The 27,725-nt window shown below is 38.8% G+C and overlaps 1 protein-coding gene and 1 long non-coding RNA gene across 2 annotated transcripts; both read left to right on the plus strand.

Annotated features, from left to right (window-relative positions):
• Positions 1-360: 360 nt before the first annotated feature.
• Positions 361-18,626, plus strand: oc90 (otoconin 90). Its single transcript, XM_018674930.2, has 22 exons — positions 361-505; positions 2,016-2,067; positions 2,371-2,439; positions 3,543-3,717; positions 4,786-4,892; positions 5,522-5,653; positions 5,956-6,006; positions 7,067-7,132; positions 8,195-8,305; positions 9,002-9,079; positions 9,323-9,412; positions 10,451-10,600; positions 10,813-10,980; positions 11,496-11,630; positions 12,291-12,395; positions 13,383-13,541; positions 14,594-14,854; positions 15,734-15,832; positions 15,925-16,096; positions 16,302-16,408; positions 16,890-17,181; positions 18,177-18,626. The coding sequence occupies exons 2-22, from the start codon at positions 2,025-2,027 to the stop codon at positions 18,451-18,453; spliced, it is 2,847 nt and encodes a 948-aa protein (XP_018530446.1). The 5' UTR covers positions 361-505; positions 2,016-2,024; the 3' UTR covers positions 18,454-18,626.
• Positions 18,627-19,046: 420 nt separating this feature from the next.
• Positions 19,047-27,337, plus strand: LOC127142345 (uncharacterized). Its single transcript, XR_007812926.1, has 4 exons — positions 19,047-19,206; positions 19,993-20,053; positions 20,854-21,070; positions 27,103-27,337. It is a non-coding gene; the product is annotated as an uncharacterized LOC127142345 (long non-coding RNA).
• Positions 27,338-27,725: the final 388 nt, after the last annotated feature.

Here is a 27,725-nt window from a genome sequence, read left to right on the forward strand (position 1 = left end):
TCCACTATCACCCCTCCCCTCCCTGTTATTAAACCCACAGCTCCTCTGCTTCACTGACCCCCCACCCCCACCCCCACCCCTGCTGGCAGTCATTGATCTGAACTCCTGGGAGGATCAGATAAGACCAGGTTGACCCCCGGGTCACAGAACCAGCCCCCCCCCCTGCGGGACAAAGACCCCCCCTGTCAGGACCCCACCTCTGTTAAAGCCTCAGATACCTGCACAGGAACCAAACCACGATAAGCTCCTGCTCAGGTGTCACCTGATAGCCAATAAGACCTGAACTGAAGGAGCTAAAGGTGCCCCAAGGTGGGACTGATAAACACAGTTAGAGGAGCTTATTCTGTTTGGAAACAGGACCACAAAAGCACTAAAAAGGCTTCTCCCCTCTCAGTTGGTTGTAAATGAGCATCAGAGCTGAGTCTGATTCACTACGATGACACAGTGTTTAACCTTTATTCAATGAAGAAACCACAACTTCTGCAGCTGCTGCCACACAATTAAGGTAAGACTTTCTTTACTTCTTACCTGTTTATTTGACAGTTTGAAGTTTTGTTGACTGTTGCACTGCAGCTCGTTGATTCATGCTAACAGTTTGTGGTGGTGTCGCTCCTATTTATGATTTTAAGTGAAAGTGGACGTCATTTTCAGCAATTTAACGAATCAAAAGGCTTTATGTGAAAGTGATTGGTTGGTCTGGTTCAGTCTCAGTGTTTTCAGCAGCTGTATTCATTACCAGCTGGTGAAGAAAGTGGATCATCTACCAGCTAAAAAGTCTGAGATTTTTCTCTTGAGATTGGTGTCTCTGCTAAATGACAAAGTAGGCTAATGTTTGCTAACCTGTTAGCCACTTACAACCTTAAGGAACTTGTGTTAGCTTGTTGAAAATTTTTATTACTAAAACTCTACTGTGACCAAACCAAATTCAAAGTGTTGTAGTTGCAGTAACAAAACCTAGTAAACTATGTAGCTAGTATGCACATGTATGGTGCAAGTTAGCAGCTTAGCATTACAGGCTAATCATGACGCCATCTTTGTATATTTACAAATTCTTCCATTTCTTCTCTTCTTTAAAGCCCAGACACTGACCCACACATTCTTAGAGACAGATATATGATTGAATATAAGATGGGGAAGTTGTTAAAATGCAGAGATTCTTCTCATTTCTTTTCCAACGTGCTCATTGTGGGAGTTTTTCTTTTATCTTTAGAGGGTCAATTTCAAGAGCCTTCCAGCATGAGCCTCTTGCTCTTTTAATATGAGCCTTTATAGATCATATAAATGACTCTTTGCTGTCATTTGCATCCATTAACGTGCAGAGTTGACCACTTTAGCTTTGAGGTGACATTAAAGATAAAAGAAAGCCTCTGTACAACAGCATTAATGAGGCTGCTGACCTCCTGTGTGCTGCTGGAGTACTGATAACATCCCTGCTCCTGAATGAACATTAATGACACACTTCTTCGCCTCGCCAAACCGAGCGGAGCCACAGGTGGGCCGAGCTGTTTGAGGCGAACCGAGAAGGTCGTCTGTCTCGTTTGCCGTGTTAGTAATCAGGGCTGTAAAGACGAAGGTAAATTATGGAGCTGAACAGGAGACAGGGTAAATTCAGGTCTCTATTACGCTTGAAAAAAAAAATACCTGTGACATTTCTGGTTCTCGTCTGATGAGCATGTTCTTTGCTTTGATTTGGTGCGAAGTTTTCACATCACCCTGGGAGGGGAGGGCGCTGACATAGGTGGCAGAGTTTGATCTAAGCTTTTGCAGTAATGATAGCGTGAAGCTCGTTTGTACCTTCTGTGCCATTATATTATTTAATAAGCTTAAAGCTCAGATGTAGGATTTAGGAGTGCTGCCTCCTGTGGCTGAGCAGAGAATAACAACAACATGCAATGCAAAATGTGGATTGTTATTTAGGTATTTAACAGCCAGACAAATTAACCTCCTCTGTAATCACCATCTGTTTATCCACTTCCACTCATCATTGAACAAAATCTCTCTCCGTCTGGACGCAGGTACACGTCATGTTTCTGATATGGATTTTCATGCTGTCTGCTGTCCCAAACGGTGAGTTCTCCTCTGTGTCCCCATCAACACAAGGACCAAATTCATTTATAAATTATTAGATTATTATAGAAATCCTTTGTTCGTTATGTTTTAAAGTCAATCTGGTAACTGGAAACATGTATCCACTTCTTCTTTGTTTTTTGTTTTAAATGAAAGAAATGTTTTTCCAGTACATGAAGCAGAGACTGATGTGTTTAGTGTAATTATTCTGATACAGAAAGATGTTCGTTTGATGGGTTAAATGTTGCGAACAGTAATCAAATCACTGTTATAACAATTACTCATCTTTGTCTTTCTCTTCAGCTCTTTGTGCCAGCTCCATTTTCTGCCCGGACCCAGAGGCCAGTGACCAAAACACAGATTTCATGATTGGTAAGGATGAAACATTAAGTCATAAACTGTGACCAATATGGCACAGCCTTGTTTAGTATTCATTACTGACTCATCTAATCACAGTCGGTGATCGTTGGTTCGCTGGGTTCAAAAGATGAGTCAACGCAGCATTTTATGACAGTGAGACGCTCGAACGAAGCCTGTAGGAAATGAACAGTTGTACTTCTGCGGAAAGGTCAGAGTGCTGATGGGGATTCAGTGTCTTCACTGTCATATACGGCTGAATATCTCAGCCGACCATCAGTTAGTAACAAACTGATTTAATCTTCACTAATCTGCTCGTTTGAAGGAACTTGCCTATAAGCAGATACAGAATTAATGAAGGTGGAATTTGTGCTTTTTAGTAGTTTGATTGTGTTTTTGTGTGACTTTCAGTCGCGGAAGAAGTAATCAGATACTTTACTGAAGTAAAAGTACAATACGATAACTAACAGATGGAGGCAGTGGTATTCCCAAAGGGATCAATAAAGTCTGTCTAAGTCTAAGTCTTCCAGCAGCTCCTGTGTTCTGCTCAGTAAAATTCCTGTTTTTGTCAATGGAGCCTGGTAGTGATATATGTATATAAAGATTTAAAAATGTAAAGACTGTTTGTTGTTAAAAAGCAAATAAAGCAACACATATCTAATAAATCGACAAACCTCAGCTGTGTCATTGTGTCTACAGGCTGGAAAACAGCAGCAGTGTCTCATCCAGGTCGGACTGTAATTGTTCGGACCAACACCTTTTTCTTCCGACCGTCTTCCAGCTGCTAATGCTGCCTGACTTTTTGTGACATTTTCTGCTTTTGTTGACATCAAGGTCGACCGACTCACCAGCTGTGATGTTCTGGGACTCCAGTAGTCCAAACCAGCGCTGTGGGTACATCTGGCATGTGGAGAGCTGTGGCCTAAATCATTTTCTGCCCTGCATGCGTCTCTGAACTCTGGGTTTGGAGCCTGCCAACAGGATTATCTATGATTAAATCACTCTGCTCTCCACCTGCAAGATGGAGGAAATCGAGTTAGAGGAAAAGTGAAATTGTATAGGTGTTTTTTTTTTTGTTTGTTTTTACAGCCTCTGTTTGTGTTTGTCTCTTTGTGCAGATTGTCTAGGCCTGCGCTTCACCTGGCTCCACTCTGTCTTCGATAATTTCCCCTCGTTGCTGAATTTCGCTCTGAAACTTCGCTGCGAGACGGGGCTTTGCCCGCGCGACATGGAAGATTACGGCTGCTCCTGCAGATACATGGCAGCTGGAAACCCTGTGGATCCTCTGGACGTGTAAGTAAGACTCAGATCGCAGCAGGATGCAGCTGCAGCAGCTGCTGAATTTAAAATACAGCGTGGTGGCTTAATTGAATTCAGAGGCTGGAGGCAGGCATGTGCAAAGTGGGCTGGGAGAGTCTTAAAACTCAGGTGGGCAGAAAGATGTTTGATTACCAACTGGAGAGTGAGGTTTCTAAAAATTGGAGAGTCATTGGTATCGATAAACAAAGCTTCCAATCCCCCAAGAGATATATTATTCATTTAACAACATGATGGAGTTCATATTCTACCTGACGTCCCTCTAAATCAGCAGTCCTCAGTTTTTGAGCTACAGGACAAAAGACATGGTTGGTAAAAAAAAGAGAATTGTAAAGAACAAAAATCAAATTTCTGCTGAACAAATTTCCCTCTGATGTGAATAGATTAGATTATTTTAGAAAGAACAAACAATTGGATGAAGAGGAGTTTGTTGTAAGTGACTGGTCAGACAAAAAGGTAGAGAATCACTGCTTCAATCGATGGGAGTCCTGCCTCTCTTTCCTTACATTTGCCTTTTCGCAGACAAACAAATGTTGGTGTATTTCTCTTGACAGGCCTGAGAGGGGAACAGATGAGGCTTCAAAGTTTCAAAAAGTAAAAGTTTGAAAACTTGAAGATATCTGGAGAGCTGCGGGTGTTCATTGCCAGGGTCTATAAAAGACGTGAGCTTAGTTAGTAGAGCCAGAATAGATCTACAATAGATCTGGTGTTGCTTTGATATCAGCGTAAACACTCCTCACTGAAATGAAAGAATGCCGACTTGTGGAATTCATAGATAAAGATGATGTGTAACAATTTTCTCCTTTATTTTAATGCCCTGTGCTGTCAAAATCAGGATTGGGCCCACCTCTTTTTTTAGTGTCTGTCCCACTTGTGTAAGCCAACGCACGGTGTAGGATGTCCTCATAAACCCAGCGTGTCCCAGGGAACGCTGATAAATCTCTATATTTACTGGAAATGCATCACAGAAGCAGGAGCTTGACTCCGTGCAGCAGGTGTGAGTTCAACCCTTTCGATGTCTCTTTCATCTCCTCTTTGCTGCAGCTGCTGTGAGACTCATCGGCTGTGTTACCAGAACGCTGCCCCCTGCAGGCAGGTGCTGCCGCTCCTCCCAAACAACTTCACCTGTTCGCCTGCAAACACCAGCTGTGGTAAGACCAACAGTTTGATAAGTGAGAATGTCAGTCCCACTCTGGCTGGCTGTAGCTTCATTTATCTTAAAGAAAGCAAATTAGCATATTTACTAAATTGTTATTTGCTTTAAAGGTGCTAGGTGTAAGTTTTTTCTACATAGCCAACATTAGCATTGTTTTGTTCACTTCTCTTCTGCTGAAGTTTGCAGCGCTGACGGAAACATCGCAAGTTCAGCATTAAACTTCATTCCTTTACTCACCAAGAGCTGTATCCAGCAGCTCTGACTACTTCTGTTTCTATCACTTCTTTTTGTTGCTGCCGAACATTATTTCTTGTTCCAGTCATTTATTTATTTTTTAATGTACACTGTTTTCACCTTCTCATTGTTTGTCCTGTTATGTCACTGATAACAAAAAAAAGAGACAGCTGGTTAGCATGCTATCTTCAGTCTCTGACATAACATCAAACTGTAATTTCTTCACATTCTGTCGATAGTTTTACTTAATTTTGGAAGTTTTTCAACTAAAGAACTTAGATATAGCCCCTGTGAAGCTAAATGTTGCATCGAAATGTGCCTTTCTATTCACGTTATGTATATTAGATGATTGTACTGGATATGAATGAATGGTCTTTTTTCGTCTCGGAGATGCCGGTGATTGGTGTCAGCAGAGGTTTTGTGAGTGTGACCAGGCCGCCATCGACTGCATGAGTCAGAGCTCGTACGACTCTTCGCTGAGAGGCGTCGCCGAGTCGTCCTGCTCCTCCACAAATCAAACAGGTAACTTCGTCAGAGGAGATACAGGAGACAGACAGACAGACAGACTGACGGCCTGTTTAAATCTGCAGCTAACTGCTGCTGCAGCTCCGACGACTGACTCACCTGAATTTCACTGCTGCTTCTGCACATTTAACATTCAAAATCAGATCTATTAAAGAGAGTCTGGAGGACAGGAGGATGTGGTGGTTTCTGTTTTACGTACATGGGCTGCAGTTAGGATCATTAACACTGCCTCTGCTTCCTGTCCACCCTGTTTGACCGGACAAGCCTGAATCTCTCATTAGTCTGACTCTGTGTTTCAGATCTGCTCAGTGGCACCGCGGAGACTGGCAACGATGCCTTCAGAGGAGCAGGTGAGTCCGAGTGACGTCAGCACAGAGTCAGACAGATCGCTTTGAGGCCGCCACTGCCGAAAACGGCCACGTCAGTTTTTTTTTTCCCCCGAGACAGTAATGTCGGATCAGAGGAAGCGATTGATTGGGTAGAAACGCAGACAGCTGAGTCACACCTCTGCGCCTCTCAGCCAATTAAAACAATGACCTCTTGACGTTTAATCCTGCTGCTCCCTGCCCACGCACGGCTGAGAGAAAAAAAAAAGAAATCAAGGATGGTACAGAGTTTCTTTGATCCGTCAGGTCCAAATATAGATGTTATACTCGAGCTCTCAGAGTCTGAGAGAGAGCCAGAAGAAGCTGAGGTTATTAAGAGAAGCCAACTTCAGAGGGAAAGTTGTGTAAAGTCTGTTGGAAGCAGTTCAAGTGAGAGTTTTTCTGTTGGAATAAAGATTTTACTGAAACCACTGAACTTGACATCAACTTTAAAGACACTTTTGTTCATGATTTCATGTCAAGTACTGATGGAGACCAAACACAGGGCTAAAAGAGAGGGAATACTGGACTAACACCTCTCAGTGTTTGGTACTACAGCTCGGGATCGACACCTCGGGCACATAGAAGTCATTGCAGTTAGCTCGGACCATTAGCAAAGGAGCACAAGGAAGCTACAAGCTCCTGCACCAGAATAATAAAACTACTTCACCTCTTTTATTTTCAAGATTCACAGAAAAAATTAATGCAGCTACAAGGTAAAAAGTGTAAATATATTAAGTGTTATTTAGAGAAAATAAAGGTTGGAGGAGTTTATTTTGTTGAGCTTTTGATGCTCATGTCCATAATTTTTTCATGTTACAATCTATGTATTGTACATGCAACTGGCTAAAATTAGCCTAATGCTAGCTAGCACTTTGCAGTCGCTGTTGCAAAGTATACGACCACATGTTTATTTTCTCTCTGTTCAGTATCTTGCTTATGAAGAACCAAATCTCTATAAGGTCTCCATATCAGCTGGAAAGGTGACGTAGCAAACTGTAGAGTATATGTACATTTAGACTGAATTCATCCTTCTGTTTTCCAGATGTTCTCTCGGCAGTGAACGACTCTGTGAGCCTCCAGCTCTCCAACTCTTCCCTCCTGTCGGCAGGTAAAAGCCCTCTCTGTGGCTGAGTTCACTTTGTTCACACTCAGCGAATCGCTGCGCCTCGAGAGAGGGGAAAATAGTAGAATTTCAGTTTTGCTGTGGGAGTTTCATGACGCTTAAGTCCTTGAAATTGGAGTGTGAGAAAATGGACTCTTAGTTATTCTAGAAGAACTTATGGGAGTTAAACAGATGGACAGATGAATGTGGTGGAATCACAGTCATTCTTTAAGCTGTGATTTGAGACTGTTAATAAAACTCCCAAAGTATTACCTTTTTTTTTTAAACCAAGCACAAAACACAACTTAACAATGTACTAATGTATCCCTAAGAAAATATTTTAGTGCTGAAACAACAACTGAACCATTTTAAAACACAGATTTTTCTGTTTTTTGTGTCTTAACGGCTGCTCCTCTTTAATCCACTTTACTAAAGTCATGGACAGTTGCGAGACGACTTTGTTTCTCTGTTCAGCAGCAGAAACCCTTTAAACAAGTACGTACAGATGGGACAGAGACCTTTTTATAGATTAAGTTGTTGTGTTTCATATTTGCTGTAGTGTTAGAGTCTCATCTCTAATCTTCATTGGAACTTTATCACGTAGAAAATTCTTTCTATTTCATCTTTTATTTTTAGTTTTGTTAGGATTATGTTGAGCTAACCCAGGTATCTACATGTGTTGTTGTTGTTGTTGTCAGTGTTGCTTAATATGCACTGTCCCATATATGCAAATAAACAATAAAAGACACAAAGTCATAGATACACAAGTAAGAAAAGGAAAAGTAGAGTCCATTAGTCTGTGTGTAAATTGAAAAAAGAAGTGAAAACCTACTTTCCAACAGCTCCTGAGTGTCTGATTTACTTCAGAGGTCAGGACACTATAAAGGCAGCTGGATGTAATCTGAATTATCTGTGTTTAATCAAATTAAATAAACAAGATAGTGATGTGGTTGAACTATAATGTGAAACTGGAAAAACAGCTTCCAACCTCTGAGCTCTGACTCAGGCTGTTAAACAAACAAGTGTTTCTCAGTTGTTGTTGTTGTTGTTATTGTGACTGTTCGGCAGAGATGGACCTGCTAATGACCGGCAGAGCGGATAACCAGAGCGACACTGCAGGGATGGACATTGACCTCACCACCCCACCTCCGGGCCCACCCCCCCTGCTGACGCCCGCTGGTAGGCTCTTTAATTGGCTCAGAGGTCACAGGTTTAACACGGGGACGAGCAGAAATAATGCTAATTTTAGTACAATATCTAATCAATAACTCCAGGAAATATTAGACTGACTTTGTATGAGGATAAATAGTATATACGTTAAGTAAAAACACTCACTGATTTAATCATTTCTTAGCCTACAGTTTTTCTTCACAGACTATTTGTGGTTCATCCAAATATGTCATGAAATAAATTTGATTAGGATTAGTTAAACCTTGTAGGAGTGATGAAATTAAAATTCAAATGGCAGAAAATCACCAGCAGCAGTCAGGGCTTGGAGTGAGAGGTGCTGATGTCTTTACAGCACAGAACAGGTAGAGGGCGCTGTTGTCTTCGCAGAAACTTTCAGAGTTTGTAAAGTACAATCAACAGATGGTCTTGAATATTTTTAGCCATGCTAGCTGTGTAGTTCCAGGTCAGTCCAGAGTGAAATATCTCAACAACTATTTGACGGATTCTCATAAAAGTTTGTTCACATGTTCATGATCGTCTGAAAAATTATTGTTGGTCTTCTTCTGATGTTTCCTCTGGCGCCACCACGCCATGAGGGGTCACCATTTCTGCCTGTTTGTGAAACAGCTCAACTACTATTAGACATAATTAATTTGAAAACATTTTTACAGAGCAGGATTGAAGTGATGTGTCTCGTCATTTCAGAGGAGTTTGAGGAGCGTGAAGGAGGTGCAGAGGAGGTGGAAGAGGAGGAGACACCACACCTGAGTTTCATGTCCAAAGGTAAAGCGTCACTCACCATCTCTGTCCCATCTGTACGTACTTCCTGTCATCCTGTCCCAAAGTATTTTCTGCCAAACTTTGTGTTTTTCCAATCTGCTCATAATTACATTTGGCTCGAGCTGACCGTCCTGCAGCTTCCAGAACACTAGAAATAATTTCCCCGCTGTTCGTTCTCCTGCTGCTCGATGACTCACTTGGCTCAGACGTTTCCTGTCGCTCTCTCATGTGTCGCCGCTTTTACAGATCTGAATGAGACCGTGACAGAGGAAGCGCTCGAGCAGGAAGAGATAAATAAGGATCATACAACCCACAGTCCTCCAGCAGTCAGCCTGGGTGAGCCAATATAATGCTGTTTGTGTCAATCACGATCGATAACAGGAATGTACGCCTGGATTTTTATATAAAGGAACAGTTGGTGATGGCTTTTTTAATTTAATTTTTTTATTTCAATGACGTGATGGAGCTCACATGATTCATATAACTGAAGAGTGATTCACCCGATGTCCAATTCATAAAAACTTTTCTAAACGCTCTAAATCTGTCGCTCTGAAGTGGCACACGGGAAGTGATGCATTTTCTCTCTGGTTCGTTTGGAATAAAGAAAAAAGAGGAATCAAGAGTAATTAGAAAAATAAGAAAAATTAACTTGGTTTGCATAATTAACATTCAGATTTCAGATGACTTGCTTCTCTTTTTCCACTCACACCTGATTCTACAGGTACTTCAAACAGCGTTGAGGTTTTTTCAAATTTAAGCAAAGACATTTTTTAATTTCAGTGTCATAACCAATAACAAGGCTGAAATACATGACTCTAACATCTGTGTAGGTTCTCAGTCATCCAGGTCATGGTCGTCTTAAGTGCTAGAGTCAAAGGCAGACTTCTTTTAGGTTTCTTGAAGACGTTTCATCTCTGATCTGAAACGGTTCCTCAGTTCTAGAGACTGGTTGGGGAGTCCCATGTATTTAACGTCTTGGAGGTGGTCCTGTTTTTAAAACTGGAAGTTTTTAGGATGAGAGGTGAAATGTCTTCAAGAAACTTAAAAGAAGTCCAGCTCCCTCCAACTCTAGCTTTTAGACATGACTCTAATGTTTCAGTTGTATTTCTGAAGAGTTGCCTGACTTTGATCTAAGTCAAAACGAACTCCTGCTGATGTGGTAAACATGAATATTTTAGGTAAAAACCCACCACAGTAGCTCAAAAAGCTCAAATAAAACCTGAATATTGATGTCATGAAAACAACACAACACACTTTTATTTTAGTCTCAGGCTGTTTATGACTTCAAAGGTTTTATTTACATATTTATAAGATGTCATTTCACAGATCACAACACAAAGTTTGTTAAATACTGTTTAAATTCTCTAAAATCAGAGCTGACCGATCTGTCCTCACTGAGCTCCAGAGACAACATGACAACATCACACGCTAACCTCACACCGCCTGTTTGGACTACAACTCCTCTGAGGACTACAACTCCCAGCGATCTGACACCAACAACTGTGGAGGAGTCATCAGAGGAAGGTGAAGAAGAAATTTGTTGTGAATTTAAAATACTCTGATTATTGCTTCTTGGCCGAAAGGTTCTCTCTAAAATTCTATTTATTTTTACGTAATGTTTTTACTGCATTTAAATGTATAGGGAACATAGCAATACATTTTAATTAAAATGTATTATAAAATATAATGAAATGACACTAACTGAATTATTCTTAATTTATCTGATGTCTCCTCAGGTTCACTCATCGTCACAACTTCATCTCTGACTTCAGCAAAATCTCAAAACAATCTGACCAGGAAAACAACAACATCCAACATGATGCCTTCTAAGTCATCTGAAGAAGAGGAAGAGGAAGAGGAGGAGGAGGAGGATGAAGGGGAGCAGGAAGCCTCGGATGAGTTTGGTAAGTTGTTGTTTTAGTGTTGATTTTACAGAGTCTGACAGAGTTGTAGACCTGAAACTTGAGATAAAGATATTTAAGCCTCAAGTTCTGACCTGGAAACATCTCTGAACACTGACATATAAATAAGATGTCACACAAGCCTTTTATAACTACACAAAGTAAAGTCTCAAATAGTGCTTTAATATTTAATAGTTACCTTAAACACAGTGAGAGGTGAGGCTTTGTGTCTAATTCTTCCAGTTTTTAAAAGTTATATTTCACCACATTTTAGAGAAAATCCTGTTTTCCTGCTGCTCAACATTTTCTTCATGTTGTCTTGATAAATCAGGATAATTTACTTTTTCACAACAGTAAAATGTTTGTATTAGAGAATGGCTTTTATTTATTCATTACCCAGAATATTTTATCTTACTTTAGTGAGAGGCCTCTCTGTTTTTCTGACCTCTTCCTGTTTTATTTGCCATTTGCAGCTGTGTAAATGACAGGAGAACTGTTTTATTCCTCCTCCTCTTTAGTTGCTGATTTATTCAACACCGTGTCCTCAACCACCACCGCCAAAACAGCATCAACACGGTCAACACCACCAACTGTGACCACAGAGGAGTCCAGTGAGGTGAAGGGAAGCTCAGCGACATCAGCTTTTCCAACAGGTCAGTCAGTTACAGAGGACTCAATGTGATGTGGCGCAGTTTAAGAATCACAATCTGTAAAAGGTGTTATTCTGTATTTTTTTTGCCATCATTAAACAATTTATTAGTCTGTCTCTTGACACCTGATGTAAATGTTCAAAAAGCTCTTTGAATTCAGTTTGTTTCATTAAAAAAGGCCCAGTAATGACCTAAAACAGGAGCAAATAGAGTATTTGTTGGGGACTATTTTCAGTGGCGGATTAATCCACGTTAAGTACAGACTATCATCAGACCTTTCACTAAAAGAGGGGATATGAGGGAGTTAGAAACTGACTTGATTTAGAGTTTTATTGACACAGGTTCCTCCTTGTATGAATCTTTAAGAGCAGCCAAACACACACACTGATTTGATTAAGTGCCAAGTTTTATTGCTGTCAGGTAAAAAACATGTAAGTGCTTATTTTCCTCTTGATGGCCAAGGTGTGTAATTACTTGCTGAGGCTTTGACAGGTGTCTGAGCAGGGGAGAAAACTCACTCCTCACAGAAATTACCATGTACAATTTTAATGGCAGGAAGAAAAGAAATCAAGGATGTGAGCTCTTTTCTTTAATGCTGGGTTTAATCAAGTAGAATTTATTAATATGTAACTTCTGACGGCCTTTGTGTTCGGCTCTTTTCAGGTGGAGGAGGTGTCAGATTTACACCTGCAACACCTTTAGCTTCAGAGGAGAGAGGAGAGCAGAGTGTCAGAGAGGAGAACTCAAGTCCTCAGAGGACGACTGAAGGTCAGATCACCTGTACAGTAAAACTGAGTTGATGAATAGTTTCTAATCACAGTTTGGATTCATACCTCTGTCATATTTTGTGCAAAATTGAATAGACATGCAAAATATTTAAGAGCATTTATTTAATTCCAAAGTGAAAACAGGTGTTAAAGTAACTGGGCTCTACCTTACCTAGCGTAGCATAGCATGGCTAAAGCACAGGACTGTCAACTTTTACCAGTGTATGCATTGATTTGACTGAATGTCTTCACTCAGATTTATGGTTCAGTTGGTTTTCAGTATGTCTTACACATATAGAACTGGAAAGTACATGCAGTAACCGTCTTGCTTACAACAGACTCGGCCCTTTCTCAACCAAGAACTTTCATTTTACCACTTTCAAAATGGCCGCCATGTCTTAAGCCACATGGTTTCAACACAGCAAACAAAACGGTGGAACCAAAAATGGCTGCCAGTTAACAAAAGTATTCTTTGTTAACCTTCCCCACATGCCATGTGGTTAGCCTTAGCAGTCATCTTTTGACTCCACTATCTTACTTGCAGTTCCTTTGTTTGAAACCATGTGGCATAAGACAAGGCGGCCATTTTGAAACTCAAGTAAAATGAAGATACCAAGTAAAGAAAGAGGTTAGATAGATACATGTCCAGTCCTACACATGTTAAAGCTTTGTGAACATTCAGTCAAAGCAGCTCATACACTGGAAAAAGTTGATAGTCCTCAGCTTAGCTATGCTACGCTAGGCTAGGTCAGATAAGGTGCAGTTACTTTAACGTGTCCTGTCTGGTGTGTTGGTTTAAGCTTCAGTGTTGCTGCTCCTTTGTTCTCCAACCAGTATTTATTTACCTGCGGAACAAAAGAATATACAGACATATGGTGTCAGTCTCTTTATTTTTATATTGTGATTTTACCTCTTAAATTACGTTTAGTCCAGTTTTAAATTGAGCTGCACAACAATACGCTGACTCAGAACATTTTCTCTGGACCAGGTTTCTGGATCACAACAAGGTCTACAACGAGAAGCTCAGTCTCAGAAACCAGTCCAGTCAGAACCACCGCCGCCTCATCCACGACTCCTGACACTTCTTGGGAGGAAGACTTCACTCCATCACCACCACCTGCTGCTCCTCTCGGTCTCGTGAGCCGAGGTGAGGCACCTCGAGGCCCAGCAGTTCCTCACCCTGAAAAATGAATTAGCATTTCATTAACACGCCGGGTGACTGGAAGTGAATTAATTAAACGTTCACAGCATCTTGGAAGTTTGAATCTGTTGCAGAAAGCGTCAGAATCACTGTAATCTGCAGGAACATTTGCATTCGTCCAGACATTAATGCTCAGTTCAGTGGAAGGACACTCACAGAATTTCTCACTTCTAACACCCCAATACAATGGAGATCCCACTGAAAACTGCTAACAACAGAATTTCTAATTAAATGTTGTCAGTAGCACAAACTAAAGTCCATTCACCTCCATTGTATTTAAGTAAAACCAAACCTATCTGCATGGTGAAATACCACTAAATGTACGAGGTTCGATCAAAAAGTTCCAAGACTGCCCCTGTAGAGTGGTGCAATCATAAAATCAACACATACATTAGCATGTTAGCATGTTAGCACTTCCTGTTCCCTCGTCCCAGAGTCAGTGTGTTTCTGGTTAAATGTCTGAAATAAGGTCTGTGGTTTTACCACAAGCTCAAGACATTTTCAGGTTTTATTCTCGGACATAAAATGGGTCAGTAAATCCCCCACTCCTGATGTTTGAAGCTTTTACGTGTCTTAAAAAAGGCGGTTGCTAACGAGTGTCTAAATGAGACTACAGAGGTTGTCGGGGACGTTAACATGAAAACCCATCTACTCACCAGTCCACCTTTACAGCCTCGTTCTTATCTTAATGGTGCAGTTTGATTTAATGTAATAGTTAACACTTTTTAAACGCACACAAAGCTGGGTCGCTCAGAAATCAGACGACACCTTTTTTCTTTGTCTGTGAGCATCTCGATTAAATTACCTAAACTAATTAAGATATTTACATGGTTGTATCAGTCCATGTGTTAAACTTTCCTTTCATCCAGCTGCTTTGCTGTCACTGTTTTCTCCTGCACGTTTACTTATATAAAACCAACCTGATCCACATGACTTTATAGAAATCAGATTCCTGCAGAAAGCTCCAGTATTCTGACCTTTAATCTTACTTGTTCCAGGTCAACAGCCTCTAACACCTGCAACAACTCCATCATCATCATCTTCAATCCGAACCATCGGCAAGACAACACAAGGAAGACGAGTCACCTCCATCAAACCACGATTAGAGATCAACACATCAACAACATCAACAACATCAACAACAACAACATTCACCACGACTGAGGCTGAATCTGAGGAGGAGGAGCAGGAAATAACGACAACAGACAAACCTCCGTGTGAGGAAGGAGAAGTGGTCGACAGCTCGCAGGAGAAAGATGGTAGAGTCCAAAAACCTGTGGTTAGAAGCAGCATGTGTTTTTCTGTCTTACTTTCTCCTGAACTCCTCGTGAATTCATCTTCTGCCTCTTCTCATCCGGCCTCTTTGTTCTTCATTGACCTGCTGGGTTAAATAAAATGAATAAATTAAGCTGTTTTCTCTCAGGAGTTCAATAAAGTTAATTATATTTAAAAGGGTTATAGAAGTTAAATGAAGTAATCTATTACCTCTAATGACAGCCAGAAGAAACACTGGCCCATAACTGACATCAACTATCAATTCATTTTCCCAGTATAAAGGAGTAAACTGGATAACGAGCTCGTATTCCAGCACGTTAAGAGCCAGAGAACATCAACTGATTTCATGTTTGTTGTAGGTTAAACAGAGCGGGGAGGGTTTTATTTTTTACAGCAGAGTACAGGTCATGTTGGATTTTACTTGGTTAATTGTCTCTGTTTCTGTTTCTGTGTTTTACTCTGAGAAACAGGAAGAACCAGAGAGGAGATGACATATGACCAGGGCAAGTTAGAATCCACAATATTTATCACTGAATACTGGAAAAGTAATAAGTTTAGAGCTGAAACAGTCAGTGAGTAGATCAACAGAAAACTAATAACCAGCTATTTTAGTTATTGATAAATCTACCAAGTCCATTTTGAGCTGAAATGCCAAAAACCCACTGGTTCAAACCTCAGAAATGTGATTTTTTTTTTCACTAAACTTAACTTAAACAAAGACATTTGAATTAGTCAGCCTGGGCTCTCCATGGCTACAGTTCACTATTTACTTGAAACTTGTGATTTACAAGTTACAGAGTGAGTAACATCGCCCTCCTGTCCCTGGCTCACGTTTTCGTTAATGTGTTGTTGATCTGTTTCAGTGTGGGATGTGGCTCAGAAGAGGGCAGTGCCGTTCTTCGCCTGGTCCCTGCTGGAGTCTGTCGGACTGACCGACCTACAGCTACAGCCCGACAGCAAAGGTATGACTCCGTTTCCTCCACCTGCCATCTTTAAAATGTCGCTGCAGCCAGTGAACTGACCTGTGTTTCCCTCTCTGTCCTCCTCCGAGCAGAGTGCAGCCGCTCCTTCACCCTGTACGGCAGCGACGGTCGAGCCCGGCGGGAGATGCCGGCGCTCGGCGAGATGCTCCACTGTTTGACGGGACGATGTCCTCACGAGTACGAGATGTACGGCTGCTACTGCGGACAGGAGGGCGGCGGGCGGCCTCTGGACCAGCTGGACAGGTCGGTCAGCAGCTGCAGGAGGAGGAAGTGACGAATAAAACCTGAGACGAAACAGAAACAGTCAAATTCATCACATACATTTATAACGAGCCAATATTTAAATGGCTGCCAGTTTCATTTAACAACTCAGTGACTGATCTGACATGGAAACGTCACTAGAAGAAAAGACTTCACCACACAATCTCAAACTTTCTTTCTGCATCAGGTGCTGCTTCTTCCATCACTGCTGCCTGAAACAGATCGGCTCGATGGGCTGCAGGTCAGAGAGGAAACTCAACGCTCAGATCTCCTGTGAGGCCGGGAAACCACGATGTGAGTTCAACTGCAACAGAAACAGAAGCTGAGAAATACATTAGTTTTCTCTACATGATTATTAAAAAAGAGAAAACACATACATGCATAAAAATAAAAGTAAATAGAAACAGGGAGCTACCAGTCCACGTCCCATTTCCATTCTTGATTAGAAAGTCTTGCATACAGAGTTATGAAGTAAGATATTACTCTAACAGTAACAAATTATTTTGTATATTTTGTAGTAGTTAAAGACGGGTATTTCATGTTTGTTTTTGTTGTTTGTTTTCCTTTTTTAAAGTCTGTGTCTTGCTGCTCTGTTATTTAATATACTTTGTCGTACAAATTCACTCTGACTCGGACTCAGATTTTCAGAAAAAAAAAACTCTTATTTTGAAAGAATGCCAGTCTTTGTTTTCTAAGGAGGACTGATTCAGAAGAACCAGGATTAAATTATTCACCCACATGAACAGATCTGTGATCAGCTCCGTCTCCTGTTCAGGTCAGGGCGTCACCGTGTGCGACAAACTACAGTGCGTCTGCGACAAAACGACGGCCGAGTGCATGGCCGCCGCCCGCTTCAACCACAGTCTGCCGTCGCAGCAGTGCAGCGGACCCGGACCCCCCTGTCGCCGGGCCAGCAGACCCCCCAAACCACGGCTTTCCCCTCAGTCCAGCGAGGAGGAGGAGGAGAGTGAGGAGCTGCCCGGAGGAAACTCTGAGACTCAGGAAGAGAAGAAACCTGGAGGTGAACAGGAGACGACCACAGCTCCTCCACAGCAAGTTCACAACAGGTGAGGAGAGAACAGAAGAATAACATCAGTAAACTTTAAATTATTGTACAAATATAATTAATGTTACTGTTGTGTTGTCAGGCCTCATTAACACCCAGTGAACTCTGACAAACTGATGGATCAGATTTAGTTTTTCCTTCTCTCCTAACTCGTTCATCGTCCTCTGACCTCTCAGATTTATCTCCTCCTTCTTCAGCTGATATTTATTTTAGAGTGGGAAAACAGAAAACAGATCACGAGCCTTTTCCCGTTTTCATTTTGGAACAATGAAATCTGAAAACCAGGAACAACTGTTTACCTCCTCCTGAATTAAAATCACTTTTTTGCTGTGTAATATTCGCGCTCTGTGTGAAAGTACTCTGAACAAAAACAAACTGAAATACAAATGAATCACATGAATAAAACATCCTCACCTTCAGTCAGGTCCCACAGATGCTGGATCAGATCAGGATCTGGGGAGTTTGGACTCTTTGTTGTGATTCTCAACACGTTTCTGAGCAGTTTTTGTGTTGTGGTGGGAGCGATGTCCTGCTGGATTAATAGTCTGTATTATGGTTTGTGATAAATACAAAAGTTTGCCGCACTATAACTTTTAGTTTTACACCTTAACGAAGAAACAGAAACAGTTAAAAGCAAACACATCTGCTTCCTCCTCTCGTACCTTCAGGCTAATGATTAATAAACATGATCACAACACTCAGGCTGAAGATTCAGACTTTGTTCCTTCTGCAATAAACTTGCTAAATTTTCTCATGTAATTCTACAGAAATGTACATTTTTAACACTTTTGAAATTTTATTTGAAGCAACTAGTATTTTAGAGCTTGTTTACATCTTATACTGGAGATATTTTAGGTTCTGTTTATGTATTTAATTAATATAATTTTGTATATTAAACTGAACTGAACTGAATGAACCTGATAAAACATGTTAAACTCAGAAGCTTTTTCCAGGTTTTGTCAGAACTGACTCATGTTAAAAATCCTGTCTGTGCAGTGATGAAAGCTCTGACCTGAAGGACAAAGACAAGTCAAATCCTCCTGCTGGATCACCTGTCGGCCCGACACGTCCTCCTCCTCCTCCTCCTGCCTCCAGTGAGGAGAGCAGAGAGCCTCCGACACTCAGTGGGATCCAAAGCCACAACCAGAGGCCGAGTGCAGGTCAGAGCCAAGGGCAGCGACCGGCCGGGAGACTGGAGGTGAAAGAAGAGGAGGAGGAAGAGGAAGGAGGAGGAGAAGAGGAGGAGGAAGAAGAAGAAGGAAACCAGAAGTGAATATATTGAATATTTTGTTTTTCACAGGCAGCTTTGGGATTTGAGGAAGTAACTCGTTGTTTGAAGATCATTGTGTTCCCACTAACAGACGTTGTAATTTATAGAAAGAACGTTAAAAATCAAATGTTTACTTTGATGTTTATGGAGTTACTTTCTTATTTTTATTAAAGAGCATGGTCTTCAAGTTTGAGAGCATTCTTTCTTTATTTCATGTTCAGTTTTTGCATTGTTTTCCATGAAATTGCTGGAGATAAAGCAGGAAACCAGAACAACCAAATGATGTAGAAATTCAGTACTGGTACTGTTTTAACCACATTAAAGTTTGAATTATCACAATGTCCTGACTAATATTAATGAAGCACAGTAAATGGACATAATACATTTAAACAAGTGCCGGAATCACATCATAAAGTTGGGTATCCTACCTTCCCCGTGATGTATTTTTAGACCAATCAGAGGCGGCTGCTAGGCGGGCCAGAATGGACCACCCAATCAGCGTTTTTCTGCCAGGCTGACGTATGTCGTCATCGGCTGCGACGTGTCTCCCCATTGGTCATGATCTTGTGGGAGGAGCTCAGAGAGGCGGAGAAACAAAGCCGGAAAACGGATTTAAACCAGCGTTTGAGCTGTTACCTCGGTTTGTCAGTACTGTGAGAAAACTGAATCCCTGAAGAAGCCTGGATGTTAAAACAGACTGTGGAGCTGCTTTTTTGTTGAACACGAGTGAAGCTGGAAGCTGAATACACCGCGAAGGTAAGGCTAATGAGCGTACTAGCTAGCGGCTAGCGTTAGCATTTGCGTTAGCGGCGAGCGTTAGCATTAGCCTTCTGTTCACTTCCACTTTCACTTTGACTTTATTTCCATTTTCAGTTGTTTATATCGTGCGGGTACGAGTGTGTTTGTGTTTCTGTGACTGTAGCGTCCCTGACGAGTTGTGGGCACCTTATGGAGGCAGGGTAACTGTTTAGTAGTCTGTTTATCTGATTATCACGTCATTGTGATAATTTACATCTATTTATGTTCAGCTGCTGCTTTGTCTCTTTGTGGTCGTTCTCACTGCGTCTCTGTAGTTCAAAGTTTGTTTCATTGCGGTAGTTTAGCATCTCAGTGTCATTGCGTTGTGTATGAGTAGGGAATGAGTGTGTGATGTCTGACACAACCATGGTCTCTGAACTGAGAGTGAAAAGTGAAAGACTCTTTCAGAGTCCACCTGAAGAACACAGCAGTTGTTAATATTAGATTATAATGTAAACACTTCAGTTCACTATTGTTGATGTGAGTAGCAGCCATCTTTGATTCTTGTGTCGAGGTTGGTGGGGTTGCTCTGATTTTCCGGGTTGGAAATCTGACTCCATTCTTTTTACTACATTGCTTTTATCTTTTAGGTCAGTAAAGTTTTAGTTGTAATTATCAAGGCTTTCGTTTTTAGTTTTCACTGTTGTGTTACCCCATACGGTGTGGGTTTTAGTGGTAAAAAGTTTGCATTACTATTTTGTATTAGTTAATCAGTGTTTCAAGTGTTGTACTTGTGTTTTCCAGGTCGATTTGTTCAGCTGCTGCAGCTCGATGGAGACACCGATATCACCTTACAGACCAACAGGTATATGTCAGAAATCAGCAATTCTTGTTTATGTGCTAGACACACTAGATGACACCGTACAAAACAATGTCAATTCTATAAATAAAATACTGAAGTGAGTTTTTCATAAGACAAGGTAGAGTTTATTTATCCCAAACAATACAGTACAGAAGATGGTAATAATCACTGAGGTAGATAAAAATCTGTGCAAAAAGTGTTTTAATTCCAGGTTTTGGTCAGAGGGTGATTTTAAAAATATCTTTACAGTTTATAACAACTAGTTCTACACTTATTTACTTAAAAGTTTTCACATAAGCTCCTGTTAAGACTTTTGTAAATTTGGTTGTTATTCATTATATGAAAACAACACAAAACAAAGACATTTTAAATATGTGGTAATAAGAAAAAGGTGAAAATGTGAAATAACGATTCTGTATGTGACCGTCCGTGGTGGAAGAAATACTCTTTTTATTGAAATATAACAACACAAGTTAAAATCCTGCATTCAAACATTTATTTAACTGATAGTTTTTATTATTGTCGCACAGTTCACAGTAACAAACATGACTGCTTCAATGATTAGTTAATTGACACACAATTAATAATCATTTTACTTTTTCCCAAATATTTGTTGTTGGTTCTTCAGGAAGAGGTGACAGTCAACTGTGGATTTTCTGAAACAGCCCTCCACTGTTTAAATGTTGTAGTTCAGCTGTAATGTTGAATATTTATCTGTGTTTTCATGGTTAAACTGTTGATGAGGAATAGGTAGTAGTGTATTAATCATTTCCCTTTGTATGTTTCTCTTTGATTTCCTCCAGGTGTCACCACTTCACCCACAACGCCGTCCACAGTCGCCAAGACATTGTCCATGACTCGCAGAGACGTGCTAAAGTCGGTAGTGACGGAGTTCACTGATTTGACAGCATCGTCCGTGATCAGAGAGATATTGTCGATGATCACAGAGACGTAGTCCACGATCACAGAGAGTCTTCGTACAATGAAGAAGTTGTTTGAGACCAGGACAGAGGCCTCCAGGTAATTCACCAACAGATTTACATCAACTGTCCAACACAGAGCACTGACATTAAATTGTTTATATTCATTATTCAGTGTATCAAAAAAATTAATAACAGAAGTAATCTGCTATATAAAAATAAAAATAATCTATAGGTAATTTTTATTAATAAAAGCAATGTAAAAGTAATTAGCAATATCAGAGATGTAACAAGATGTAATTGTCAAAGTAATCTGTTACTAGTTGTACTTTGCAAAAGTAAAATTTGTCTAAATTTCAAAGTAATATGTAATAAGAAAAGTAATATGTGATGATAAAAGTAATCTTAGAGGAAACGCTAAAAGTAATCAGTAACATAAAACCAGTGCAGAATGCACTTATCCAAATTGGAAGTAAAAATGTTAGGTTTGATGTGTAGGCATCAAAAATGGCCAAAAAAGTCATGGTATAGTATGGCGTTGAAAAAGTGACAAAAATGTCATAGTATAGTATGGTGTCAAAAACAGTCAAAAAATGTCATAGTATAGTATGGCGTCCAAAACGGTCAAAATAGTATGGTGTTAAAAAAGTGACAAAAATGTCATAGTATGGCGTCCAAAATGGTCAAAAAATGTCATAGTATAGTATGGTGTTAAAAAAGTGACAAAAATGTCATAGTATAGTATGGCGTTGAAAAAGTGACAAAAATGTCATAGTATAGTATGGTGTCAAAAACAGTCAAAAAATGTCATAGTATAGTATGGCGTCCAAAACGGTCAAAATAGTATGGTGTTAAAAAAGTGACAAAAATGTCATAGTATGGCGTCCAAAATGGTCAAAAAATGTCATAGTATAGTATGGTGTTAAAAAAGTGACAAAAATGTCATAGTATAGTATGGCGTTAAAAAAGTGACAAAAATGTCATAGTATAGTATGGTGTCAAAAACAGTCAAAAAATGTCATAGTATAGTATGGCGTCCAAAACGGTCAAAATAGTATGGTGTTAAAAAAGTGACAAAAATGTCATAGTATGGCGTCCAAAATGGTCAAAAAATGTCATAGTATAGTATGGCGTTAAAAAAGTGACAAAAATGTCAAAGTATAGTATGGCGTCAAAAACGGTCAAAAAATGTCATAGTATAGTATGGCGTTAAAAAAGTGACAAAAATGTCAAAGTATAGTATGGCGTCAAAAACGGTCAAAAAATGTCATAGTATAGTATGGCGTTAAAAAAGTGACAAAAATGTCATAGTATAGTAAGGCATCAAAAAAGTGACAAAAATGTCATAGTATAGTAAGGCGTCAAAAAAGTGACAAAAATGTCATAGTATAGTATGGTGTCCAAAACGGTCAAAAAATGTCATAGTATAGTAAGGCTTCAAAAAAGTGTCAAAAATGTCATAGTATAGTAAGGCATCAAAAAAGTGTCAAAAATGTCATAGTATAGTATGGCGTCAAAAAAGTGACAAAAATGTCATAGTATAGTATGGTGTCCAAAACGGTCAAAAAATGTCATAGTATAGTATGGCGTCCAAAACGGTCAAAAAATGTCATAGTATAGTATGGCGTCAAAAACGGTCAAAAAATGTCATAGTATAGTATGGCATTAAAAAAGTGACAAAAATGTCATAGTATAGTAAGGCATCAAGAAATTGTCAATAATGTCATAGTATAGTAAGGCGTCAAAAAAGTGACAAAAATGTCATAGTATAGTAAGGTGTCAAAAACGGTCAAAAAATGTCATAGTATGGCATCCAAAACGGTCAAAATAGTATGGCGTTAAAAAATGACAAAAATGTCATAGTATAGCATGGCGTCCAAAATGGTCAAAAATTGTCATAGTATAATAAGGCGTTAAAAAAGTGACAAAAATGTCATAGTATAGTATGGCGTCAAAAAAGTGACAAAAATGTCATAGTATGGCGTTAAAAAAGTGACAAAAATGTCAACGTATAGTAAGGCATCAAGAAAGTGTCAAAAATATCATAGTATAGTATGGCGTCAAAAAAGTGACAAAAATGTCATAGTATAGTATGGCGTTAAAAAAGTGACAAAAATGTCATAGTATAGTAAGGCGTCAAAAAAGTGACAAAAATGTCATAGTATAGTATGGCGTCAAAAAAGTGACAAAAATGTCATAGTATAGTAAGGCATCAAAAAAGTGACAAAAATGTCATAGTATAGTATGGCGTTAAAAAAGTGACAAAAATGTCAAAGTATAGTATGGCGTCAAAAACGGTCAAAAAATGTCATAGTACAGTATGGCGTTAAAAAAGTGACAAAAATGTCATAGTATAGTAAGGCATCAAGAAAGTGTCAAAAATATCATAGTATAGTATGGCGTCAAAAAAGTGACAAAAATGTCATAGTATAGTAAGGTGTCAAAAACGGTCAAAAAATGTCATAGTATGGCATCCAAAACGGTCAAAATAGTATGGCGTTAAAAAATGACAAAAATGTCATAGTATAGCATGGCGTCCAAAATGGTCAAAAATTGTCATAGTATAATAAGGCGTTAAAAAAGTGACAAAAATGTCATAGTATAGTATGGCGTCAAAAAAGTGACAAAAATGTCATAGTATGGCGTTAAAAAAGTGACAAAAATGTCAAAGTATAGTATGGCGTCAAAAATGGTCAAAAAATGTCATAGTATAGTATGGCGTTAAAAAAGTGACAAAAATGTCATAGTATAGTATGGTGTCCAAAACGGTCAAAAAATGTCATAGGATAGTATGGCGTCCTAAACGGTCAAAAAATATCATGGTATAGTATGGCGACCAAAACGGTCAAAAAATGTCATAGTATAGTATGGCGTTAAAAAAGTGACAAAAATGTCATAGTATAGTATGGCGTCAAAAACGGTCAAAAAATGTCATAGTATAGTATGGCGTTAAAAAAGTGACAAAAATGTCATAGTATAGTATGGCGTCAAAAAAGTGACAAAAATGTCATAGTATAGTATGGCGTTAAAAAAGTGACAAAAATGTCAAAGTGTAGTATGGCGTCAAAAACAGTCAAAAAATGTCATAGTACAGTATGGCGTTAAAAAAGTGACAAAAATGTCAACGTATAGTAAGGCATCAAGAAAGTGTCAAAAATATCATAGTATAGTATGGCGTCAAAAAAGTGACAAAAATGTCATAGTATAGTAAGGCGTCAAAAAAGTGACAAAAATGTCATAGTATAGTATGGCGTCAAAAAAGTGACAAAAATGTCATAGTATAGTAAGGCATCAAAAAAGTGACAAAAATGTCATAGTATAGTAAGGCATCAAAAAAGTGACAAAAATGTCATAGTATAGTATGGCGTTAAAAAAGTGACAAAAATGTCAAAGTATAGTATGGCGTCAAAAACGGTCAAAAAATGTCATAGTACAGTATGGCGTTAAAAAAGTGACAAAAATGTCATAGTATAGTAAGGCATCAAGAAAGTGTCAAAAATATCATAGTATAGTATGGCGTCAAAAAAGTGACAAAAATGTCATAGTATAGTATGGCATTAAAAAAGTGACAAAAATGTCATAGTATAGTATGGCGTCAAAAACGGTCAAAAAATGTCATAGTATAGTATGGCGTTAAAAAAGTGACAAAAATGTCATAGTATAGTATGTCGTCAAAAAAGTGACAAAAATGTCATAGTATAGTATGTCGTCAAAAAAGTGACAAAAATGTCATAGTATAGTATGGCGTTAAAAAAGTGACAAAAATGTCAAAGTGTAGTATGGCGTCAAAAACGGTCAAAAAATGTCATAGTACAGTATGGCGTTAAAAAAGTGACAAAAATGTCAAAGTATAGTATGGCATTAAAAAAGTGACAAAAATGTCATAGTATAGTATGGCGTCAAAAAAGTGACAAAAATGTCAAAGTATAGTATGGCGTCAAAAACGGTCAAAAAATGTCATAGTATAGTATGGCGTTAAAAAAGTGACAAAAATGTCATAGTATAGTATGTCGTCAAAAAAGTGACAAAAATGTCATAGTATAGTATGTCGTCAAAAAAGTGACAAAAATGTCATAGTATAGTATGGCGTTAAAAAAGTGACAAAAATGTCAAAGTGTAGTATGGCGTCAAAAACGGTCAAAAAATGTCATAGTATAGTATGGCGTTAAAAAAGTGACAAAAATGTCATAGTATAGTAAGGCATCAAAAAAGTGACAAAAATGTCATAGTATAGTAAGGCGTCAAAAAAGTGACAAAAATGTCATAGTATAGTAAGGTGTCAAAAACGGTCAAAAAATGTCATAGTATGGCATCCAAAACGGTCAAAATAGTATGGCGTTAAAAAATGACAAAAATGTCATAGTATAGCATGGCGTCCAAAATGGTCAAAAAATGTCATAGTATAATAAGGCGTTAAAAAAGTGACAAAAATGTCATAGTATAGTATGGCGTCAAAAAAGTGACAAAAATGTCATAGTATAGTATGGCGTTAAAAAAGTGACAAAAATGTCATAGTATAGTATGGTGTCCAAAACGGTCAAAAAATGTCATAGGATAGTATGGCGTCCTAAACGGTCAAAAAATATCATGGTATAGTATGGCGACCAAAACGGTCAAAAAATGTCATAGTATAGTATGGCGTTAAAAAAGTGACAAAAATGTCATAGTATAGTATGGCGTCAAAAACGGTCAAAAAATGTCATAGTATAGTATGGCGTTAAAAAAGTGACAAAAATGTCATAGTATAGTATGGCGTCAAAAAAGTGACAAAAATGTCAAAGTGTAGTATGGCGTCAAAAACAGTCAAAAAATGTCATAGTACAGTATGGCGTTAAAAAAGTGACAAAAATGTCAACGTATAGTAAGGCATCAAGAAAGTGTCAAAAATATCATAGTATAGTATGGCGTCAAAAAAGTGACAAAAATGTCATAGTATAGTATGGCGTCAAAAAAGTGACAAAAATGTCATAGTATAGTATGGCGTCAAAAAAGTGACAAAAATGTCATGTCATAGTATAGTATGGCGTCAAAAACGGTCAAAAAATGTCATAGTATAGTATGGCGTTAAAAAAGTGACAAAAATGTCATAGTATAGTAAGGCATCAAAAAAGTGACAAAAATGTCATAGTATAGTAAGGCGTCAAAAAAGTGACAAAAATGTCATAGTATAGTATGGCATCCAAAACGGTCAAAATAGTATGGCGTTAAAAAATGACAAAAATGTCATAGTATAGCATGGCGTCCAAAATGGTCAAAAAATGTCATAGTATAATAAGGCGTTAAAAAAGTGACAAAAATGTCATAGTATAGTATGGCGTTAAAAAAGTGACAAAAATGTCATAGTATAGTATGGCGTTAAAAAAGTGACAAAAATGTCAAAGTATAGTATGGCGTCAAAAATGGTCAAAAAATGTCATAGTATAGTATGGCGTTAAAAAAGTGACAAAAATGTCATAGTATAGTATGGTGTCCAAAACAGTCAAAAAATGTCATAGGATAGTATGGCGTCCTAAACGGTCAAAAATATCATGGTATAGTATGGCGACCAAAACGGTCAAAAAATGTCATAGTATAGTATGGCGTTAAAAAAGTGACAAAAATGTCATAGTATAGTATGGCGTCAATAACGGTCAAAAAATGTCATAGTACAGTATGGCGTTAAAAAAGTGACAAAAATGTCATAGTATAGTATGGCGTCAAAAAAGTGACAAAAATGTCATAGTATAGTATGGCATTAAAAAAGTGACAAAAATGTCATAGTATAGTAAGGTGTCAAAAACGGTCAAAAAATGTCATAGTATGGCATCCAAAACGGTCAAAATAGTATGGCGTTAAAAAAGTGACAGAAATGTCATAGTATAGTAAGGCATCAAGAAAGTGTCAAAAATATCATAGTATAGTATGGCGTCAAAAAAGTGACAAAAATGTCATAGTATAGTATGGCATTAAAAAAGTGACAAAAATGTCATATTATAGTAGGGTGTAAAAAATGATCCAAAAATGTCATAGTAAGGCATCAAAAAATGTGAAAAAATGTCATTGTATAATATGGTGTCAAAAAATGTGAAAAAATGTCATTGTATCCTCTGTGGTCAGTGTCACAAAATTGATTACTATGTTCTGTCTCTGCAGGAGGAGGAGAAGACTGCATCATCTAAGAGGACAACAAGAGTAGTAAAATGTTCTTGAAGATGTCTAGAGATGTATAAGATTTTAATAAGCATGTCCTCATATGTGATCATCACTACATGAAATGTGGGGTGAGAGAATAAAAAGATGTGTCTCCAAGTGGTCAAATATCTGTCATTATCTTTACTGTGGTTTGTTAAATGTTGTCTGTAACAGAATCAATAAAGTTGTTGCTTAACTTTTGAGTTGAGTTTCTCTATTTTCAAATGAATATCATGAAAATGATTTTGTAATGCAGAAATGCCAATGATTCTCTATTTGTAGCCTAACCCTAACCCTAACCCTAACCTCCGACTATGAGTGGATGAAGCCGCAACCCTAACCCTAATGTATGGCTAAAAGTCCTAACCCTAACCTCCAGCTAAAAGTGGCTAAAAGTCGCAACCCTAACCCTAACCCTAACCCCTAACCCTAACCCTTGGCAAAACTGGCTAAAAGTCGCAACCCTAACCCTAACCCTAACCCTAATGTATGGCTAAAAGTCCTAACCCTAACCTCCAGCTAAAAGTGGCTAAAAGTCGCAACCCTAACCCTAACCCTAACCCTGACTAAAAGTGGTAACCCTA

The sequence above is a fragment of the Lates calcarifer genome, linkage group LG4 (genome assembly GCF_001640805.2).
Source record: "Lates calcarifer isolate ASB-BC8 linkage group LG4, TLL_Latcal_v3, whole genome shotgun sequence".
NCBI classification, from domain to species: Eukaryota; Metazoa; Chordata; class Actinopteri; family Centropomidae; genus Lates; species Lates calcarifer.